The following is a 24,514-nucleotide window of genomic DNA, read 5'->3' on the forward strand; positions in this document are numbered from 1 at the left end:
ATAGAGATAAACAGCCCCATGTGTGTTATTGTCCCTGAAAACCTTCCACCAAAACAAGATGTGGAAGTGAAAGATAGTAATATTGATGATGATGATGACCCTCTGTAGGCCTAAGCAAATATGTTAATGTCTTAGTTTTTAAATTTTAAAATTTTAAAGTTTTTAAGTAGAAAAATGCTTATAGAGTAAGGATATAAAGAAAATATTTTTATATAGTTTACAGTGTTAGTGTTTTAAGTGTCATTACAAAAAGTAATGAAAGCCTTAAAATTTTAAGTTTGTAAAGTAATAACCAGTAAGCTAAGGATAATTTGCTTTTTGTTTGTTTGTTTTTGCGATGCTCGGGATCGAACCCAGGGCCTTATGCTTGCAAGGCAAGCACTCTACTGACTGAGCTATCTCCCCAGCCCCAGATAATTTGCTATTGATGAAAAATATTTTTTAAGTTTAGTGTAGCCTAAGTGTGTAGTGTTTATGAAGTCTGCAGTGTACAGTAAAGAGGCCTTTGTGTTCACTCACTGCTCACTGATTCGCCCAGAGCAACTTCTGCTCATATAAACTTCATTCATGTTAGCTGTCTATATAAAAGATACATTTTTATCTTTTGGGGGGTTAGGTGGGCAGGCATTGCTGGGGATTAAACTCACCAGGGCTTTACCACTGAACTATTATCACCACACTGCCCCCTTTTAAAATTTTGAGACAGGGTCTCACTAAGTTGATTGGGTCTAAGTTGCTGAGGCTGGCCTTGAACTTGTGGTCCTCCTGCCTCAGCCTCCCAAGTTACTGCAAATACAGGCAAGTGCCACCATGCCCAGTCATTTTTGTATCTTTCATTATTTTTTTATTATACCTTTCCTATATTTAGATTAGATATCCAAATAATTAGCATGTGTTATTAACTGCTTATAGCATTCAGTACAGTAACATGCTGGCTTGTTATACCATCTGGGTTTGTGTAGATATAGTCTATGATGTTCCTACAACAAAATCACCTAATGATACTTTCTCATTGTGTATCCCTGCTAAATGATATGCTAAATGAAATGACCATACATGCAATGGAATATTATCTAGCCTTAAAAAGGAAGGAACATGCTACAACATGGATGAACCTTGAGGACACTATACTATGTCAAATAAGTCAGTAACCAGAGTACAAATACAACTTGGTTCTACTTATATCAGATACCAAGTAAATTCTTACAGACATACAGTAAAACAGTAGTTGCCAGGAGCTAGGGGGGGGAGTGAAGTTCATATAAGATGAAAAGAATTGTGAAGATGGATGTGAATATACTTAATGTCACTAAATATACACTTAAAAATAGAAAAGATGGTAAAATGTGTGGGTAAACACACAGAGATATCTATATGCATATAAGTGTATGTGTGAATATATTTTAAAAATATATATATATGTATATGTATTTTCATTCCCCTACCCTATTCTGGAGATTGAATCATCCAGAGGTACTCTACTGTTGAGTGACATCCCCAGATCCCTTAAAAAAAAAAAAAAAATCTTAAAATTTTGAGACAGGGTCTCCCTAAGTTGTGGGGCTGGCCTTGAACTTGGGATCCTCCTGCTTCAAGAGTCACTAGGATTACAGGAGTGAGACACTGTATCTGGTTAATAAAATTTCCCCACAATTTAAAATAATACATGTATTTTTAAAATGCATGACAATTTGATAAAATAAATACTTCTGACAGAAAGCTAACAAAAAAATCTAAAGCTATCAAAGGAAATAAGGTGTTTTTCAGAGATGGAAACATCAGATATATTGTAAGTAAAAAAAAAAATACAGGAATCTCATAATGAATCAGTTTGCACCATTTTACTATTTACTATTCAAGAACTGAATAATTTACTTTATAGGATCTAGCTATACAGCATACTGGTGCTCTTTTAAGAATCCAAGAGCCAATGAAATAAAGTCAAACCTAAACTGTAGAGTACCTACTGTTTTATCTTTTTTGTTTTGTTCTTCAGGCACTCTAAGCAAGTCACAAATTGAGCAACAAGAAAAACAAAACAAAAAATGTAATCATATAGTTAAATTTCCTAAAAAGATTAACTCTATTTTAGGATGAAGGCATAATAAAAGTATGGCTCTCAGGTTTTAAAGACATAGCAAGGAAAAACTGAGGGTAGGCATGACAATACCACCATTAATAAGAAACAACACATGCACAAAAAAGGATAAAATCAATGTAGACAAAACATACAAGAGTTCATCCTTTTTCTCACACAGCTCAATGTATTTAGTTCCCAAATGCTATAATCACTAATTGTGTCAACATATCACAAAAAAATATTTTATAGAAGTTGTTAGATGCCCAAGTGAACAAGGCTTTTAATAAATTTACTCTTAGGCTTTTAAAACTCTTTTATTTAAGGCAGTTTATCACTAAAAGATCTTTACACCCTGCTATGTGGTCTGAATTTGTTTTGTGTTTGTCCCCCAAAGGTTTGTGTGCTACAAGCTTGATCCCAATGTGGCACCCTCTCAGGAGTGGATCAGGTCTCCTGTGAGTGGATTAGCTCTTGCAGAGCTAGCTGTTATAAAGGGAGGCCACCCAATGCACTTAATACTTACAGTTTCCTTAATGCTTAATTAAGCATACTTAATGCTTCCAGTTTCCTTTCTGTTGTGATAAAGCCTGGGAACAGGGGCAGTACTCACTGGGATGATGGCACCATGCTGTGTGGACCCCCCAGCCCACGATATCATGAGCCAAATAATTAAACCTCTTTCGTTTACCAAGTACCCAACTCAGGTATTTTGTTATAAGAATAAAAACCAGGGGCCGGGGTTGTAGTTCAGTGGTAGAACGCTTGCCTAGCATGTGTGAGGCACTGGGTTCAATTCTCAGCACTGCATAAAAATAAATAAATTAAATAAAGGTATTTTGTCCATCTGCAAGTAAAAAAAAATTTTTTTAAAGAATACAAAACAGTCTAAGACACCCCCACAAACAGTTATAAATTTGAAATAAGACTGAAGTTGACATCAGAAGTACATTTTCTAAGGGTGTATTATCCCTTTAGAAGAAATTTAAAAAATGAATATATTTTCAGTGCACAACAGCACTTACTTTGCAAGTCTATACTGTGGGAAACATGCTTGGCTTCTTTTATAGGAATGCTAATGTTAAAAAAAAAGTCCTAAAAGTTGATAATACTAGAATAGGTATAATAACCCTTCTAACCCTTTAAAGAATCAGGTGCAGTAATTACATGTGAAAGTGCTTTATAACTTAAAAACATATTCACAAATACGGACTGGTTTTATTAGTAGTAGTACTATTCATGATTTTTCAGCATTTTTTTCTCTATATTTTATATGAGGTTCTTTTATTACATCAGTTCCTTTCCTATAATCACCAGTGTAATATGATATTTATCTACCATCTTGCCAATCTCAAAATGAGAGTAAAAATCCACCTTCTTTAGAGATTTAATAGAATAAAACTTTTGCCTTAGATCTGTTAAAGTTCTCATCTCCAGGAGGCTGACCTCATAAGCAAAGACCTCTACAGACTGAAGGTAAAAGGATGGGAAAATATTATTATTCACCCAGATCTTGTATAACAAGCAGGGGTTTCTATCCTCATATTAGATAAAGTGGACTTCAAGCCAAAGTTAATCAGAAGGGACAAAGAAAGCCATTTCATTCTGCTTAAGGGAATTATAACTCAACAAGACACAATAATTGTAAATATTTATGCCCTAGACAATGGAGCATCTACTTACATCGAACAAATCCTTCTCAATTCCAAGAACCAACTAGACCACAGCACAATAATACTGGGTGAATTTAATGCCTTTCTCTCTCATCACTGGAAAGATCCTTGAAACAAAAACAAAATAAAGAAGCTACAGAACTAAAAAATACAATTAATCACCCATCAATGACTGAATATACTTTCTTCTCAACAGCACATGGATCCTTCTGTAAAATAGATCATATGTTAGGCCACGAACAACTCTTAGCAAATACAAAAAAAATAGAGATAATACCTTGCATTCTATCAGATCATAATGGAATGAAATTAGAAATCAAAGATAAAAAATAGAAGCAACTCGTAACACCGGGAGATTAAATAATATGCCTTTGAATGACCAATGGATAGCAGATGAAATCAGAGATCAAATAAAAAAACACTAAGAGGTAAATAAGAATAATGACACAACATATAAAAATCTCTAAGACACTATGAAGGCAGTTTTAAGAGGAAAGTTCATTGCACTGAGTTCATTCACTAAAAGAATAGAAAGTCACCAAATAAATAAACTAACATTATATCTCAAAGACCTAGAAAAAGAACAAATCAACATCAAAAGCAGAAGATAGGAAATCATTAAAATCAGAGCTGAAACCAATGAAACAGTAACAACCAACCAAAAACAACAACAACAACAACAAAAATCAATGAAACAAAAAAGTTGCTTTGAAAAAATAAAATTGATAAACCCTTAGCCAAGCTAATGAAAACAGAGAAAACTCAGATTATTAAAATTCATGATGAAAAATGAAGTATCACCATGGTTACTACTGAAACAGACGACAATCAGAAACTGTTTTGAAAATCTATTGTCCAATAAAATAGAAAATCATGAAGACATAAACAAATTTCTAGAGACATACAACCTACCCAAATTGAATCAGGAGCACATAGAAAATTTAAACAGATCAAATCCAAGCAATGAAATTGAAAGTCTACCAACAAAGAAAAGCCCTGGATCAGATGGATTCTCAGTCAAATTCTACCAGACCTTCAAAGAAGCACTTACACCAGTATTCCTCAAATTATTCCATGAAACAGAAAGGGAGGGAACTGTTCCAAACTCATTCTAGGAAGCTAGTATCACCCTGATACCAAAACCAGACAGACACATCAAGGAAAGAAAATTTCAGATCAATATCCCTGATGAACATCGATGCAAAAATTCTTAATAAAATACTGGTAAATCACATTAAAAAAAAGACTTATTAAAAAGATAGGGTACTATGATCAAGAGGGGTTCATCCCTGGGATGCACGGTTGTTTCAACATACAGAAATCAATAAATGTAATTCACCACATCAATAGACATAAAGACAAGAATCACATGATTATCTCATGTGATTCAATAGATGTAGAAAAAGCATTTGAAAAAATTCAGCATCCATTCATGCTCAAAACACTAGAAAAATTAGGGATAGTAGGATCATAACTCAACATTGTAAAAGCTGTATATGCTAAAACAATTCTAAATGGAGAAAAATTGAAAGCATTCCCTCTAAAAACTAGAACAAGACAGTGATGCTCTCTTTTACCACTTCTATTCAACATAGTCCTTGGAACCCTAAAAGAGCAATTAGACAAAAGAAAGAAATTAAAGGGGTACGAATAGGAAAAGAAGAGCTCAAACTATCCCTATATTTAGAAGACCCAATACCAGAAGTCTTCTAAAACTCATAAATGAACTCAGTAAAGTAGCAGGCAATTGTGTTCCTATACACCAATTATGAATCAACTGAAAGACAAATTAGTAAAACTTCTATTCACAATAGCCTCAAAAAAATTACTGTTATTAATCCAATGAAGAGGTGAAAAGACCTCTACAATGAAAACTACAGAACACTAAAAAAACAACAACAACAAAAAAAAAAAACTGAAGAACAGAAGATGGAAAGATCCCCATGTTCCTGGAAAAGGCAGAATTAATATTGTCAAAATGGCCATACTACCAGAAGCACTATACAAATTTAATGTAATTCCTATTAAAATTCCAATGATGTTCTTCATAGAAACAGAAAAAGCAGTCATGAAATTCATTTGGAAAAATTAAGAGACCCAGAATAGCAAAGCAATCCTTAGCAAGAAAAGTGAAGCAGCAAGTATCTTAATACCAGATCTTAAATTATACTACAGTGACAGTAACAAAAAGGGCATGGGATTGGCACCAAAACAGACATGAAGACCAATGGTACAGAATAGAAGACACAGAGACAACCTACATAAATACAGTTATCTCATACTAGACAAAGGTGCCATAAACATACATTGGAGAAAAGAACAAATGGTGCTGGTAAAACTGGAAATCCATTTGTAGTAGAATGACGCTTAACCCCTCTCTCTCACCCTGCACAAAACTCAACTCAAAGTGGATCAGGGACCCAGGCATTCACCAGAGACCCTGTGCCTACTAGAAGAAAAAATAGGTCCAAATCACTTCCATGTCGATTTAGGAACCAAATTCCTGAACAAGACTCCTAAAGCACAGAAGTACTTTAAATCAAGAATCAATAATGGGATAGTATCAAATTAAAAAGCTTCTTCACAGCAAAGAAACAATCAAGAACATGAAGAGAGAGCCTACAGAATGAGAGAAAAATCTTTGCCACTGCACCTCTTGTGTCTCCAGGATATACAAAGAACTCAAAAAACTTAACAGCAAAAACCCCCCAAAAACAAAAAACAAAACAAAACCCAGTCAATAAATGGGCAAAGGAACTGAAAAGACACTTCACAGAAGAAATAAAAATGGTCAAAAAAATATGAAAAAAATGTTCAACATATCTAGCAGTTAGAGAAATGAAATTAACACTACAGAGATTCCATCTCACTCCAGTCAAAGTAGCAATTATCAAGAATACAAATAACAATTCGATCCCCAGCACCCAAAAAAAAAAAAAAAAAAAAGAATACAAATAACAATAAATGTTGGTCAGGATGTGGGGGAAAAGGTATGCTCATACATTGCTGGTGGGACTACAAATTGGTGTAGCTACTCTGAACAGCAGTATGGAGATTCCTCAGAAAACCTGGAGTGGAACTATCCTTGGACTCAGTTAGTCCACTCCTCAGCACCAAAAGACTTAAAATCAGCATACCACAGTGATGCAGTAACATCCATGTTTATAGCAGCTCAATTCACAATAGCAAAGCTATAGAACCAACCTAGGTGCCCTTCAGTAGATGAATGGATAAAGAAACTGCAGTATATATACACAATGGAATATTATTCAGCCATAAAGAAGAATAAAATTATGGTACCTGCAGGTAAATGGATGGAGTTGAAAATATCATGCTAAGTGAAATAAGCCAATCCCAAAAAACCAAAGGTCGAATGTTTCTCTGATATGTGGAAGCTAACACACAATGGGGGCATGGGGGGAACAGAAGTTCAGTGAATTAGACAAAGGGGAATGAAGGAAAGGGAGGGGAGATGGGAATAGGAAAGACAGAAGAATGAATAGGACATAACTTTCCTATGCTCATAGATGAATACATGACCAGTGAAATGCCACATCATGTACAACCACAAGAATGGTTAGATCCTAATTAGACTGTTATACTCCATGTATGTATAATGTATCAAAATATACCCTCTATCATGTATATCTAAAAAGAATAAAAATGTTAATTCTCAAAAGGACAAACAAAAAGTAGGTACAGGATTTCGTGTAGGTTTTCTATGAGGTTATTACAATGAAAGATTACAGTAGAACAAAAAATTATAGTAAAATGAGCATTCTCAATGCTGGAGTACAAAAGATAAAATTTCTATAGAAACGAGTTGGAAATTCAATTTTGCTATAAGCAACAAATAATTAGGCACTTATTATAATTTGCATATCAAAGCTCAAGCATACTCAATTACAAAGTGGATACTATTTACAAGTATAAGAACTATATTGCCACAAACCTGGTTCTCTAGTACCAAAATGGGCAGAACCATTTTGAACATTGCAGGTATATAATCTTAGTTCAAATTCCAAGAGCTTCTGAGAAAGGACAAAATAAAGATATGAATTTACTTAAACTGCTCCTTGAAGTCAATGGACTGTTGTATAGTTTCATATTTACAATATACAATGCACATATTATGTATCATAGATTTTTTTTTTTTGGTACCAGGGATAGATTGCAGGGGTGCTTAGCCACTGAGCCACACCCTCAAGTCTTTTTTTAAAATTTTGAGACAGGGTCTCACTAAGTTGCTTAGAGCCTCACTAAATTGCTGAGGTTGACTTTGAACTTGTGATCCTCCTGCCTCAGCCTCCCAAGTCAGTAGGATTACAGGCATGTGTTCCTGTATCCTGATGATACAGCATGTATCATCAATTCTTAAACAAAAGCTCAATAATAGTTTATCATATATCAACCTAAAATTTGCTTAATTATGCTTACATATAAACTCAACATACCATTAATATTGTCATAAAAATCTTAACCACATGTTAAGATGCCTCCCATCAATGTCTCCTCTATGAAGCAAAAGAAGAGAGAAAGAAAAAATCCTATGAAATAGGATCAAGTCTTTTATGCCCATTTTAGGTCAGCATGTGTTTTATGTCCATTTTAGAGCAGCATGTGAAGCACACAACTTAAGTACTGAAAGAAAAATGAAGTAATCTTAAAATTTAAGCCTGACAGAGGATACTGTCTACTATACATCAGGTAATTTATGTATATCACTTTTATGTAATTATAACAACCCTCTGGGTTTAACTACCTCCATTTTATAAAGAAAATATATCTCAGCTGGGTACAGTGGCTCACACCTGTAATCCCAGCAAACTGGGAGGCTGAGGCAGGAGGAGTCCAAGTTTGAGGTCAGCTGCAGCAATTTAGTGAGTACTCAGCAACTTAGTATGACTTTGTCCCAAAATAAAAAAAATAAAAAGGATTGGGGATGTAACTCAGAGGTAAAAGCACTCCTGTTATCAATTTCCAGTACAAAAAAAAAAAAAAAAAAAAAAAGAAGAAGAAGAAGAAAAGAAAATGAAACACACTCCATAGAGTTAAGTAATTCTCCCAAAATTAAAGAGTTAATATGTGCCAAATATGGGATCAAAACAAAACCTAGGTCTTCGTGATACCAAAACTTGGAATTATTTACTAGACCAATGATTCTGATTAGACGTTAGAATTACTGATCAGTAAACTTCCTAAAATAAACTTGGTAAATATACAAGATTACTGATTTTTTTAAACTTGCTAGTTAAAATATTACTATAAATGATCTTCAACATTCCCCAAAAGAGAATACATTTTATAATCAGTGAAGGAACTGAATAAAAAGAAACGTAAATGACAACATCTTAGATTGGTGAATGATGCTTAAATACTTAAGCATCTTAAAACCACTAGCTCATGGACCAGAGCTTTCACACTAAGGCTGATGTTATAAGTATGCATTCTATATATTTTGATATCAAGTGGGCATGTAAGTTAGCCACTTCATATCAACATATAAAATATTTTGTTGACCAAACACTTAATGAATTTGGCTATGTAGTTTGAAAGGAAGAATTTGAGGGAACTGATTTATTTTATTCCTCCAAGAGAAAGAGAATAACTCAGAATCTCTAAGGCAAATAGGGAAAGAAAGGTTGAGGCAGTGGGACAAAGTTAATAAGTGAGAAGTCAGTCACAGGATTCCAAACGTAGTGTACTAGGAGGAGAAGGACAAAGTGAAACGTGGAGTATGTTTCTATAAACGTGTAGAAATAGAAACACAGGAAGCATAGGGTGCCATATGAACTTAAGTACCTCCTGACCTAAAACCACAGAAATTCTTGAGGGAGACCTGGCATTCCAATAAGTTAAAATTGTGGGTTCGAGCCTATTACCTTGAACTTGAAGAAAATATCAATATTAATTTTCCCTTCCAATAACCAGTCAGTCATCAAGAACAGCTGAGGTGAAAAATCAAGTTTGGGGAAAAGGCAAAATGTGAAATTAGGAATGATGCACTAAGTGAAGGTCAGGTAATAACCTGAGAAGACAGAATTGTGGTTACAAGAGTGGAGAACAGAAGTAAGGAATGAAGGAGCAGAGCAAAATTTCAGAAGAACAAAGAGGTACAAGAATATAGAGATAGAGTCCTTGGATTTGCATCTTTGTTCAGGCCAATTATGTGAAAACAGGGAAGTTATTTAATAATAATAAATAATAATAAAAGCTTAACGTCTCTAAATTCTAGCTCTCAACTATAAGATGTAAAGAGCTTACTTAAATATAGCTGTTTCAGCATTAAGTAAAATAATACATGTTTAGTTACTATTTTTAATGAAAATATTAATTTTATTATTTGTTTCAATTATGGCTAGAAACAGGTCCTTCCATCAGCAAAAGTCTCAATCTGAGATGGAAAATTATTACATAACTTAAAATTATGTACCTGCCAGATGGTTCTACCCAAATGAAAGTGATATAATGTAGTTCTACTCTCTCATAAATACCAAAAAAGGAAAAAATTAAGTAATGAATGTACAATTTGGGTATTTGGGAACATGAGACAGTTATTTATTCAACCACCATTAGTTAGGGGCTACTACGTACAAGTTCTGTGTTCATTAAAGTCCTTATCCTCAAGATTTGTAGCATTCAAGTGACTAGAGAAAATGAGGCGGAATACAACTATGGCATAATGCAATAAATGATATGTTATCACAGAAAATACTGTTTTAAGAAGAGATTAGACATGACTAGCGGAAAATGTTTTTTAAAAAGAATTTGAATTGGTCCCAAAGAAGTATTCTAGTTGATAGAATATACCAAGAACATAGGTGCATAAAAATCATTACTCATTTAGTGACTGAAAAACAGGCTATTGACATGAGTTATAAGAATGACAAGTACTTTGATGCTCAATGACAGCCTAGACTGCCTTCTAAGGAATTTGGACTACCATCCTACAGACAGTAGGAAACATTGAGTGCTAGTGACAACTTCTCGATAGAGCAGTTGTACACAATCCAAATAAAAGCAGAATAAGACTAAAGAGGTGGAGGTAGACTATCAAGGTTTTATAATCATTCAAATGACAATGAGGACTTGCACTTGGATAGTGGTAATGAATGAATTCAAAATGCATAATTAGAAGAACCAACTGAAGAGGCTAAGATAGTAGTAAATGAAAGTGAACAGATTTCTAGCATGGTCAACCAAGTGAAAAACAGGCATTTAGAGAAAGCAGATTTGGCATAATGGTCATAATAAAAAGAATCTGTTAATTAAGCATTTATCAAGCATAAGCCATAAGAAGCTAGGGATATAAACATGAGTAAAAACTAGTACCTGTCTTGGAAGTAGTAGAAACCATATACAATTTAACAATTACCATCTTAAGCAATATAGTCAATGACATGAATTGCAAAATGGGAATTAGAATAATTTACAAATGGCCCAAAATATTGCATGAACAATTCATTAAATTTATTTATCAAAAATCTATCTTAAGTAAATTTTTTTTCTTGATTACAAATTTATATACTTAATATATTTATCTTGACAGAAGTTTAGGGGCTGTTCGGTTTTATAAATGCTGTACAGGAAGTGAACAGTAGTATTCTCAAAATTAGACATACCGTGCAATGATTCTGAGGTATTAAAAAAACAGTATGGTTCGAAAAATTGCCAAAAGTTTAAGATGCCCAAATATAAAAACACATAAGGAAAAAAAAAAAAAAAGAAAAGACTCGCAGAGCCAGATGATGGAAGGTCTAATTTACTTTATTCTATAACTGATGGAAAATTACTGAAAGGATTTAAGTAGAAGTGCTCTCCCAACCAACACTCTCTTCTCAGAGAATAGTCTCTATCACTAATATTGGTATTAGAGAACCCCATTCACTCAATGCTGAAGTTGAATGGATCAGAGGTGCATGCTCCAGCAACTAAGGTCAATTAGATTTTCTCATCTAAGCATTTAGAATACTGACACACATGCATCAGCACTAACACCATAGCATTAATGAGATAAGAGAATAAGTAGCCCTAGAAAGAGAATATCTAGTTTCCTGTTCAGCACTAGTGGGACCTGGCTATATAACATTACCTTTGGATAAACTGAGATGTCCCTGTAGCTTTCCAATAAATCCAATTTTGCTTAAGCTAATTTAAATGGAGTTCTATTCCCTATAAATCTGACAAAACAAGGCTTTGGTGGTTAATCATTCTGGCAGTTAATCTGAATGACACAGGGAAAATAGGCTAGAAAGAAGTGGAACAATTAAACAAGGGAAGGAATTAAAAGGAAGTAATAGCAAATAGAGGCAGTTATGATGATTTAAAAAAAAAAAAAAACTAACCAGTGTTTGCAGGGGCCTCAAAGCTTAACTTAAAGTTTCAGAAAGCTTAAGCAGTATCAAATGCCTCTAAGGACTAGAAGGAGCTGGAGATTACTGATGTCTTTTAAGAGAATAATTTTAACAAAATTGAGACAGAAGTTATATTTGAATAAGTTAAATAAATGGTAGAAAATAAGGTTACTAAGAAATTTCTTTAGCCAGGTGTGGTGGTGCATGCCTATAATCTCAGTGACTCAGTGAATCTCAGTGAGGCAGGAAGATCACAAGTTCAAGGGCAGCCTGGGCAACTTAGCAAGACCCTGTTTTCAATATTAATAAGTAAATAAATAAAAAAGGGCTGGGGATGTGGCTCAATGTGAGTGCCCCTGGGTCCAAACCCCAGTACTGGGGGGAAAAAGTCTTTAAAATCACAACAGATAAATTATTTTAGGCAAAAAAGACAAGGAAAATGAAAGTTTCAGTCTGCAAAAGAGCAAAACATGATATTATGGAGGATGCAGAAGGCTAGCAAAGTTCAACCTAGCAATGTGAAACAATTTTTCCTTTAAATGGAAATTTTTAAACAGGAAAATGGCAAATGGCTAAAATTCCAAGGAATTTTAAAGTAAAGAGAAGGAAAGTTCAATTCACATTGTTGAATACCACATATCTTTAAGAGGCAGTGACCAGATAAATAAATGCCAAATTACAAAGGAGCACAAGTAGGTTGGACAACTTAGGGGAAAAGACAGTTTGAGATACAACTGGACAATACGACCGGAGTCAACAAAAGGTAAGTCAAGAATCATCTATAATGACCTAAGGTTTATTCCCTAAGGTTTCAGGGAGTAAAACAGACTAATATTGTAAGGGAAAAGTGAACTACTAATGAGCTAGGTAAGGATAACTTCAGGTATAGTTCTTATATAACCTTGTATAATGTGACTTAATTAAAACGTGTACAAATGAACCAAATAAGGCCATTTAGAGAAAATATTGTCCTAAAAGCTGAAAAAGTGGTCTATCAAGTTTTTATTATAAAGAAGTTTGATACATATTTCAAAATGTTACTATTTTAATATTTAATATGATTTAAATATTAAAAATATTAACCTTTACTCCATATTAAAAAATCAACTCCATTAAAACCACTATATACCTATTAGAATGGCCAAAATTCAGAACAGTAACAATACCAAATACTAGAGAGAATAAGAAGAAAGAGAAACTCTCATTTACTGTTGGGATAAAACAGTACAACCACTTGGGAAGACAGTTCAGTAATTTCTTACAAAAACCAAAACATTCTCATCACACAATCCAACTGTTGCAATCAGGTTCCTTGGTATTCACCCAAAGGTTCTGAACATTTGTGTCCACACAAAAACCTGTATATGGATATAGAGAAGTTTTATTCATAATTGCCAAAACTTGAAAGCAACTAAAATGTCCATCAGTAGGTGAATGACCAAACTGTGTTACATTCAAACAAGAGAATATCATTCCATGCTAAAAAAAGAAAAGATGGATCAAGTCATGAAGACACAGATGAAACTTAAATGCATGTTACCATGTGAGAAGCCAGTATGAAAAGATTACATAGTACATGATTCCAATTATATGACATTCTGGAAAAGGAAAAACTATGGAAACAGTAAAAAGATCAATAGTTGCCATAATTTAGGAGTGGGAGGGATGACTACATGGAACACAGAATTTGTTTTTTTTTTTCTTGGGGAGGGGTGGGGATTCTAGGAATTGAACCAGGACACCTCATGCATGCTAGAAAGCACTACACCACTGTTCTATATTTTTATTTGTGCCCCCCCACCCTCCACCTTGTTTATTTGGAGACAAGAGACTCCAAGAGTTGCCCAAGGTGGCCTTGAACTTGCCATCCTCCTGCCTCAGCATCCTGAGTAGCTGGGATTATAGGTATGTGCCACTGGTCCAGCAAGCACAGAGAATTCTTGGTACTGTGTCACTACTCTATATAGTACTACGTTGTGGATACAGGTCATTATATATTTACACAAGCCCACTGAATATATGATACAAAAATTGAGCCCTAAAGTAAATTATGGACTCCGGATAATAATGATGTATCAATATGGGTTTTAATCAAGTATAACACGGCACATGCTTGTGTCAGGGTACATAAGAAATATCTGTACCTTCCTCTCAATTTTGTTGTGAACATAAAACTACTCTTATAAAACAAAGTCTATTAAAAAACAGTAACTCCAGATGCAATGACTTAAGCGTAAAAACTAAAACTTTGAGACTCAGTAGAAAAAAAGCAACTATCTTTTAAAACCAGATCTGGGTTTCAGGCATAAAAAGCGATTACAGTACTAGAAAAGATGAAAAAAATCTGACTGTTAAAATTAAGAACTTTTTTTTCATCAAAAGGTACCACGGCAAAAAAAAAAAAAAAAAAAAAAAAAGTACCACGGCAATCACAAGAACTGCATTTAGGGTTTTAGGTTTGTAAATTCTACTAAACTGTGCAAGGGAATAATGTTTTATGTTTTATATCCAATATCAAATTTGGTCAACTCCAGCATGACACTGGCAAACTATGCAAATACTTGAGTAACCAACTCAGATAATCTATACTTGGAATATACTACCTTCAAACAAAAAATTAAAATATTAATGGCAATTACATATATGATAAGTAGCTTGCAATAAAGAGATATGGAATGGGAAAATGAGCAGTTGATGAATTATTTACATATAAAATTTTCAATATTTGCTTCTAAATTTACTGAGTCAACTAACATTTAAGTGCCTAGTATGTGTGAAGCAATATATACATTTGTATATATACTTTTTTTTTTTTAATAGCGTCTCATTAAATTGCTTAGGGCCTCACTAAGTTGCTTAGGTTGGCCTTAAACTTGTGATACTCCTGCCTCAGCCTCCCAAGCTGCTGGGATTACAGGTATGAGCCATGATGCGTGGCACAATATAATATTTTTTACAAACTGTGTACAGTAGTTCATTTGGTTATAAATCCATAGGACATAACTCTAAGAGAGTTATGAATCTATAGAATCATAGAATCTATCAATCTATAGAAATGAAATACAAATTTGTTGATCTCAATGATGTCAATGATTCTGAGTATTTCTCAAAATGGTAAAACATTCCAAATTGTCCCTCCCACCTTACCCCTAAAATAAAAAGTAAAAAAACAATTTAGAAACTGAAAGAAATTCAAAATATTAGCATAAATATAAAGAGCACCTGCCAGGTGCAGTGGTGTACCCAGCAGCTACAGAGGCTGAGACAGGAGGATTCAAAGTTTAAAGTCAGTCTCAGCAACTTATAGAGGCCCTAAGCTACCTAATAAGACTCTGTCTTTAAAAAAAAAAAAAAAAAAAAAAAAAAAAAATATATATATATATATATATATATATATGAAGGGGCTGGGGATGTGACTCAGTGGTTAAGTGTCCTTGGATTCAATCCCAGGTACCAAAAAGAGAAAAAAAAAAAAAGAACTTAAATCATTAAGAGAAACAGAAAATACACAAGCAACAAGAACAGGATTTTCACTGAAAACACAAAAAGCCAGGAAACAAAAAGAAATATTCTTTATCAGTGATAATCAGGAAAATGCGCATCAAGATCACGACATAATACAGCCTTTCGTTTTGTAAAGTTAAAGACAATATTGAGTGTTAAAGAGGATAAATAACTAAAGGGTCTTTTTTCTCACATATTGCTGTTATGAATATAAACTGATATAACCATTTTGGAAGTTTTATATCATCTCTTAAAGTTAAATATTCACCTACCAGTGAGGAAGCAACTGTATTTCTATGTATTATTACCAGGAACTTTTATACATATATATTATATACAATAGGGAACATGCACAGAACGTCCATATCTTTGTTTATAATTACAAAAACCAGAAAATAACCATGCCCCACAAGGGATAGTGGATAAATACCCAAATACTAATAATGGGAGACACTCATTCAATGAAATATTATACAACAATTAAAATTAATGACTACAGCAACATCTCATAATGCAGATAAATCTTAGCTAAACTAGGTGAAAAATCCAGTTAAAAAAAATTATATCCTCCAAGCATGGTAGTGCACACTTGTAATCCCAGCAGTTTGGGAGGCTGAAGGAGGAGGATTGCAAGTGCAAAGCTGACCTCAGCAACTTAGTGAGACCCTGCCTCAAAATAAAAAATAAAAAAGGTTGGGGATGTTGCACAATGATTAAGAGGCTCTGGGTTCAATCCCTGGTAACAAAAAAAGATTATATTTAACATAATTATATAAGAATAATTAAAAGAGACAACTTTTGGGATTATATACCCAATAAAACTGCAAATAGAGAAAAGAATGACAACAGGATTCAAGATGACTGGGTTAAAAGTAGGTATCGGTAAGGGCATGGGGAGAGGAAAGTGATGGTACATCAGTACTTATTATGGTTGACAGATAATGATTCAGTGCAGTATGCCAGAGGTTCAGTTTTTTAAAAACCTAAAAATTGTACATCATTTGTTCAATGAAATGTATGAAATGAACACAATAACCACTTTTCTTGGCGAATTCCTATGTTAACAATTGTAGAGAAGGGAAAAGCAGTAAGATTAATATATAAAATATGTGATAATCAGCACATGCATTAGATGGTAATGTCTTCTATAATCAAAAAATAAATTCCAAATTGTCTAAGTACCTAAAATTTCTATATGCAAGGGCAGTAAGGCTTTAACAAGTAAGACTAAGTCATCATCATCAATTTTTAAAACATATTTCTAGTAACTTGGGAGGCTGAGGCAAGAGGATCACAAGTTCAAGGCCAGCCATCACAACTTAGTGAGGCCCTAAGCAACTTGGTGAGACCCAGTCTCAAAATTCAAAAAAGGGCTGCAGATGTGGCTCAATGGTAAAGTGCCCCTAAATTCAATCCCCAGTACCAAAAACAACAACAATATCTATTATATAATTCTTAGCTATCTTTACAATATAGTACACCAACATTTACTTTTTTTCTTCCAGTACTGGGGATTGAACCCAGGGACTCTCTCCTCTGAGTCATATCCCCAGCCCTTTATATTTCTTCTGTTGAGACAGGATCTTGCTAAATTGCTAAGGGCCTCACCAAGTTGCTAAGCCTGGCCTCAAACTTGTGATCCTCTTTCCTCAGTCTCCAGAGTCACTGGGATTACAGGTATACACCACCATGCCCAACATTTACTTTATATTATCAAGTACACTCTTCTCAGGCTTTCCTGTTCTTAATGTTTTTATAGACAATATTTATGCATATGTTACAAAATTTAATTTTTGACACTGGAAATATCCAAATGTGATAATAAAGTTAATTTCAAATAAATTATCAGAAAAATTAAGAAAAGATATGTCAAAATAAATGCTCTCAATTTGTTTTCCTGAGATCCTAAAAATTACTTTTTCATTAGTATGTTTTTCCCATTCAAAATTTCAAATATCTTTTTAAAGCTTTAAACTAGTTTTTGACTTTCCAATTTTGCTGTCAAGTTTGAATTCTGATATATATGAAGTCAAGCATAGTAAGTGCCATATTTTATTCTCTAGTTAAGAGTAAAATTGGTTTATGAATAATAGACATTTGAAGACTGTTCAACATAATATATTTTATTAGGCAATAATGGAGAATTATTTTATTCATATATAATTTATGCTTATGAAGTCATATTATTGTGATATTCACCTCTACAAACTACTATTTTATTCTTCCTAATTGCTTAAGAGTAGACATAGGAATAATCTGATAAATGGCATGAAAAATTTAGTATTGCCAAATTTGAAAAGTAAAATAAGAGCCCAAAGAATCAGATGCTAACACCTGGAACAAATGCAAAATGTCTAGAAAATATTCTACCTCTTCCTTTTCAACACTGATCAGATGAGAATGATGGGAATCTCAGGAGACAAGAACTAACCTCAAACAACACTATCAAAATGATAAGAAAGCATAACTCATTTTAGAGTTAGCATTTAATAACACTAGTTTTAGTACAGAGACTATTATTGAGATAGTCTGCCAGTGTTTAATGTCTAATTCTAAGCATATAATGAAAATTGTATTGTATTCTATAAATCAATAATCAAATTTAATCAAACCCACACTACATTAATTTACTATTTAGAGTTGTTACTATATATTATTGTCTGCTAAGTCTAAATTGAATGTTCACTATTCTTAAACTGTATCTCAAACACTAAAGCAAAATCAAAATACTTAATTAAAAAAAAAAATCAATAAAGTTGCTTAGATCTACTACTTTAGAACCAGTGGCAAGAAAATAAAAATTTTAACCTACAGCTATTTCTATCTTACAACCTGCTCAGTTTGGGTCTGTAATGTTTCCCCAAGGGCACGCTGTTAAAGGTTTAGTTCCCAGCTTAGTGCTATTTTAGGAGGTGGGATCCAATGAGCAGACTTCAGGTAACTGGTGCATGGAGAGTGGAACCCAACCCTTTCTCTACCCAGTCATGAGTTGAGCAGTGTTTTTTCTTTTTAGTATTTTTTAGATGTTGATAGACCTTTATTTTATTATTTATATGTGGTGCTGAGAATCGAACCCAGGGCCTCATACATGCTAGGCCAGCACTTTACCACTGAGCTACAACCGCAGTCCCACAGTAGTTTTGCTTTGATATGCGCTTCTACCCACTCACCAGAAGCCTAAAAACAACAGGTCATCCTGATGATTAACTAGAACCTCCAAAACTGAACCCAAACAAATCTTTTCTCTTCATAAGTTGACTGCATCAGGAATGGGTTATAGTAATAGAAAGTCGACTAATATAGCTCTTTGAACTTCATTTTTCTTCAAAATTCTAATAAGTAAAATGAGATAAGGAAGAAAGAAAATGGACTTTAACATTGTACTTTCAAGTTAGAAAGGTTTGCCAGTTATCTCTAATGTTAGAACTATTAACTTTAATTTTCTTTGTGCTTTTCTGCATTCTTCCAGATTCTGTACAATAAGTGTGTATTACACTTATAATTCAAATAAATTGTAAAATCTACTTGCCTTTTTATACTACATTCCCCAAACTAGTCTAACCTTCCACTTCCCAGAATCACTGCAAAATTAGATGCCGTCTCCCAACAAATGGGAAAAATACCAGTATGGTGTATGTAGGTGTGATTAACTCTTGCAGAAATTTCTTTTGTTCTTTTTTAAGGAGTATATTTAAGAAAAGGGGATTAGAAATGTAAATTTAAAAAAACTAAATATAATTGTCTGTATTGGGGGTGGGGGTTAGTTTTAAGATCTACCCTAGGATACCAAAATCTGTGGATGCTCAAGTACCTTACATAAGACAGCACAGTACTGTTGGCCCTCTATATCCAAGTATTCTGTATCTGAGGAGTCAACTGAGGATCAAAAATATTTGAAAAAATAAATTTTATCTGTACTGAACATGAATAGACTTTTTCTTGTCATTATTCCCTAAACATAGTAGAACAACTATTTATATAACATTTACATTGTATTTGGTATTGTAAGTAGTCTACAGATGATTTAAAGTACACAGGAGGATGTGCATAGGTTATATGCAAATACTACACTGTTTTATATGAAGGACTTGAGCATCAGAGGATTCTGGGATCCATGGGGGTCCTGGAAGTAATTCCCCACAGATCAAGAGACAACCCTGCATATAATCTATGCATGTCTCTAACACAATGTAAATGCTATGTAAATAGCTGTTATGCTGCATTGCTTAGGGAATAGTGGCAAGAAAAAAGTCTCATGTTCAGTACAGATACAATTTTTTCAAGTACTTGTGATATGCATTTGACTGAATCAATAGATACAGAACCCAAGGATACAGAGGGCTGACTGTAATTTCATATTTCAACAATTACAACAAACTTCTCTTAAAATAGTGAAAATGTTCTTTATCCTAGGAGACAAATGTAGCCTTCTCATCAATATACTGAGCACTTGCTAAGTACCAAACACTGCTAGACTATACATAAGCTTAAAATTGTACGGCAAAATTTATCCTATGGCTAGTCTACAGAAAAACGATAAATCTTTTAGGAGATTGAGGCAAACATTTGACATCTTTCTCCAGAAACGGTAATTATTAAATGAAGAAAACCTGTAAAAATGTTATTTGTATTGTTATTCTTTGTGGAACACTGCATCTTATTTGCAATAATAAGGCACTGCTAAATTACAGACTATCAAATGGAAAGTGGAAATCATTTTCCTTGTTCTAGCAGGATCTAATGAGCAGTTTAAAGTTTATATTAAAGTTAACTCTGGTTAATTACAGTTTTGGCCAGTTTTTAGGAATTTTATACAACAATGGAATGCACAATATTTATAGGTCCACAGCATTATGGCAGTTTAAAGAAATATGTAGTGAGAAACATACAGATCTGAATGCAAACTCAGACTTACATTATGACCATGAGCAATTTATATAACATTCATGAACTTATTTTCCAGATCCATAAAAGTGGAAAAAAATTTTCCACCTTGCTGGATTGTTGTGAAGATCAAATAAAGTATTCAGGATACTAAATACAATGTCAAATATGTAGCCAACAATAAATATTATTTGTAGTTTCATATAATTCTCTTCTAGAACAAAAGTTATTAGTAGTTTCTTCTAGAACCCAAAAGCCATTATCTTCTTTTTACATCCTCCAATATAGCTTTGGTAGATACTAAATAACTTTATTAAAATTAATACCTATAATTTAGGGCAAACTACCTCAAGTTTTCACTTAAGCAAATTCCCTTCATCTAAATAAAGTCTGCTGGGAATGGAATTTAAGATTCCCAACCAAACATTTCACTAGGTATTTTGATGAAGAAGGTAAATCACCAATAATCAACAAGGTTACTTTATTAGCATGCTGCTCAATATTTGGTTTGGCATTCTACAAAATTACCGTTAAAGCCAACATTTCATTTGAGATTCTCTGTAGTTTTCGTCAATCCAGTTTCCTGGAAATAAAATTTAGTCTCCTTAGCCTCACAAAAATGTTGAAGTTTCCTTCTATACTTCAAACTTAAAAAAAAATAACAGGACAGAACAAATTAGTTTAAAAAGATAAAAACTGGAAATTGCCAATGAAGTTTATAATTTAAACACTTCATTTTCACTATAGCAAATATTCTTCCTTATACTCTGAAATCTCTGGTTATCAAAGTCTGTTATTTTATTAATGTTTACTTATTTAATAAGTTCCCCAAATTATTAGAAAGTCAGAAACAAATTTCATAGAAACATTACAGTGATTAACAAGACAAACTACTATAGTTTCAGATTTTCTTAGTTTTGTCCTTCTACAGAGGTTATTAACAAGCAAAACAATTTCAGCTCCTCAAGTAGGAACATATTTCAAATTCTGCAGTATGAGTTGAAAAAATAATGGAAAATTGTATGTTTCTAAATAAATAACAATATCACTAAAGTTAAGTTCAGAGTGAAACAAGTATTCTTATGACAAAATATGGCAAAGTAACAATTTTTTAAAATTAAACACATTTTTAAACTGGCTGCATTACTTACTATGGAAATAATATCTGTTCACCAGAGAAGCATTAAGAAATTCATACTGAACTTTTTCAAACTAAATAAATTTAAATAACTTATAAGTTTTAAAAAAATGATTTTCAAGTTTGATTAATGATCACTATATGACAGTTTCATGGCCCCATGAAAAAATAAAACGTCTGAAAAGCATATACTTAGCAAAGCAAATTACATGACCATTTTAAGTGTTGATATGAATAATATTCTCAAATATATTAATAAACATGATAAAGTTTAAGTGTAATAACTTTTATTGGAACTGAGAGTCCAATAAAACAAGAAAAATGTCCTGGATATATATAATGACCTTAAGGTTATGAAAGCAACACTAAGAATTCTTCTTCTTTTTTTTTTTTTTTTTTTTTTTTGAGACAAGGTCTCACTAAATAGCAGACGTGGGCCTCAAACCTGAGATCCTCCTGCCTCAGCCTTTTGAATGGCTGGGAATATATGCATAGGCCACCCCTGACAGCAAGCACTACTCTTTTTCTAAAGGGAGTTATGTTTTAGCTTATTTTAAAGTCTAGTGTTATATTAAGATTTCCCCTTCTTTGGTCTTATTTTTTAAATTGTCAGTTAAAATTTTTTATTTCTTTAACCTGCTTCCTTATTATTGCCCCAATTGATCTTATGTAACTAAAAGACCCTGTTAATATTTTAATAAACAAAAATGTTTTCACTTCTGGTGACAAAAGCAAAATACAAATAAGGATGCCAATACTTTAAAATTTGAACACCACTCAATTCAAAAGAAAAATATGTCTGATGTCTTAAAATGGCTTTTCTCCATAGAACTCAAAAGATGTTTTTCATGGCCCCATACTAGGTAAAGTTTTTCAGATGTGTCTCAAACAATTCTCATTTTAAAAGTTCATGTAAATTAAAAATAATGAATTCTAATCACTTAGCAAATGTGGTATGCTCTAAGACCCGCTTATAAAAGTTAATTATAATAAAACATTACATAGCAATATTTTCAATGATAGGAAATTCAACTTTGCATTTCCAAAGGATTCCAAATTTGCAACAGTGTATTAGTGTACCTTGCTGAAATCTCTTATGCTTGTGAAAGATATATCAAGATTCATAGCAATGCCCTCGAGCTTACATCTGACTACACAATAAACCAAACTTTTATAGGAATCTGTTGAAAAATGCACTTCGACAAGAAATTCAGATGCATTTGCAATATGTAATTTTGACATCAAGAATCAACCCTTGTTTCCAGATTCGATTTTTTAAAATTGTCTGATCTTCAAAAAGAAATACAAGCACGCTATTTTCCTTTTTCTCTTAATTGCCACCTTTAATCTTTGAGTAACTGAAAAAATGAGTACATTAAAACAAACCAAAGTAAGTTTAAAAAAAAAAGGCATAAAGTTTAATCCAGAGGTAAACATCTCGGGGACACTCCAAAGTAAAGAAAAATAAACCCAACAGGGTAGCATAAGTCTCCTTCTACAACCTAGAGATCTAAAAACAAGAATCGTGCCTATGCCAAATATTATGTGGAAGCAGGAAAGAATAATATTGCTGCTCGACTTGAATTTAAATAATCAAGGGATCTATTTTATCCTCATCTTTTGTTGACAAGTGGTGCCCAATGCTTTCCCTTGGTCGACTGCTTTCTCATTTGTAAACAACTTCTGCAGCTCTTTCTCTGGTGTTTAAACGGGAGGGAAAATGAAAGTCCGAAAAGCATCAGCATCTGAACTTCCGGATCTGAGCAGGGGTAGCCAAGAAAGGGGCAATGTATCAATTACTTGGTAAAAAAAGAAAAAAGGTAGCCCGCAAATTTGAGGGAAAAAAGTCACCTGAAGAGAGCTGGGGAAGCGAAGTAATTGGTGAGACTCCTTTAAAAAAAAAAAAAAAGTTTTGGGGCTGGAAGTTATGGGGGCTCTCTTTGTGCAGAGTCTGAGGGGAAGGGGAGGGACGAGAAAACAGCTTGGGAGTCATTCAAAGGGGTTTACCGAGCGGTGATGGGGGGGAAAGGCGGGGCGGGGCCCGGGCGGGCCACGGGAGGGGGTGACGGGGGCGCTCGCGGGCTGCTCTGACACCGGGAGGGGGCGGTGAGCTGGCCGCTCCCGGGACCGGCGAGAGCAGACTACACGGCAGCCGGGCTGGCCGGCAGAGATGGGGTCCCTCTGGTAGGTCAGATCAAATCAAAGCAGGGGCAAGCCGGTCCTTGGCGGGGCACAGGGTCTGACTCCCGAGGGAAGCGGTTCACGAGTGACATCCCAGAGTTTCCGCACTTAGCGGGCCAGGGGCGCGGCGGCCACACGGCTTCCCTCGGCCCCTGACCCCGCACCAGACTTTCTCCCTGCGTCCTCGACCGGCGCCTCCCGCCCGGGCCGCGGCCCTTACCTGCAGCTCCGTGAGCAGAATCTCCCCCCGCTCGGGGTTGGACGCCATTGCGCTCCGCTCTGGACTCCGCACCTGAAAGCGGCCGCCGCCGGCGAAGGGAGAAGGCGGGACGAGAGCCGGGGTGGGAGGTGAGGAGCGGGGAGAGAAAGAAAAAAAAAAAAAAAAAAAAAATCTAGGGATTCATGGAGGCGCAGCTCCTGCGGGAGGGGCGGCTTATTCCGTCGGGTTCATCGAGAGCGGCGGGGAGCGAGGGCACTCGTAGCGGCTCCCCCTCGCCGCCCGCCGCCGCGCCGGACTCCGTTCGTTCAATCGCTCCCTTAGGGCGACGCCAGGAGCCGTCTTAAACCTCTCGGTGCGGGGCGCAGCGGCCGCGGCTGCAGCTCCTCCTGTCGCACCATTTGGCTGTCACCGTGTCGCAAAAGCGGCCTCACTTGGCGGCTGCCAGTACACGTGACGGCCGAGCCACCGCCTCTTGTGGGGCGG

General features: G+C 34.6%; 1 protein-coding gene across 1 annotated transcript in view; it reads right to left on the bottom strand.

The window, feature by feature from the left end:
* Pkn2 (protein kinase N2) overlaps positions 1-24,420 on the bottom strand; it is a 132,190-nt gene extending 107,770 nt beyond the window's left edge. Inside the window, 1 exon segment of the mRNA XM_047541369.1 lies at positions 24,032-24,420. Coding sequence (XP_047397325.1) covers positions 24,032-24,079 — 48 coding nt within the window. The 5' untranslated portion in view covers positions 24,080-24,420.
* Positions 24,421-24,514: the final 94 nt, after the last annotated feature.

This window comes from Sciurus carolinensis, chromosome 1 (assembly GCF_902686445.1).
Source record: "Sciurus carolinensis chromosome 1, mSciCar1.2, whole genome shotgun sequence".
Classification (NCBI taxonomy): Eukaryota; Metazoa; Chordata; class Mammalia; order Rodentia; family Sciuridae; genus Sciurus; species Sciurus carolinensis.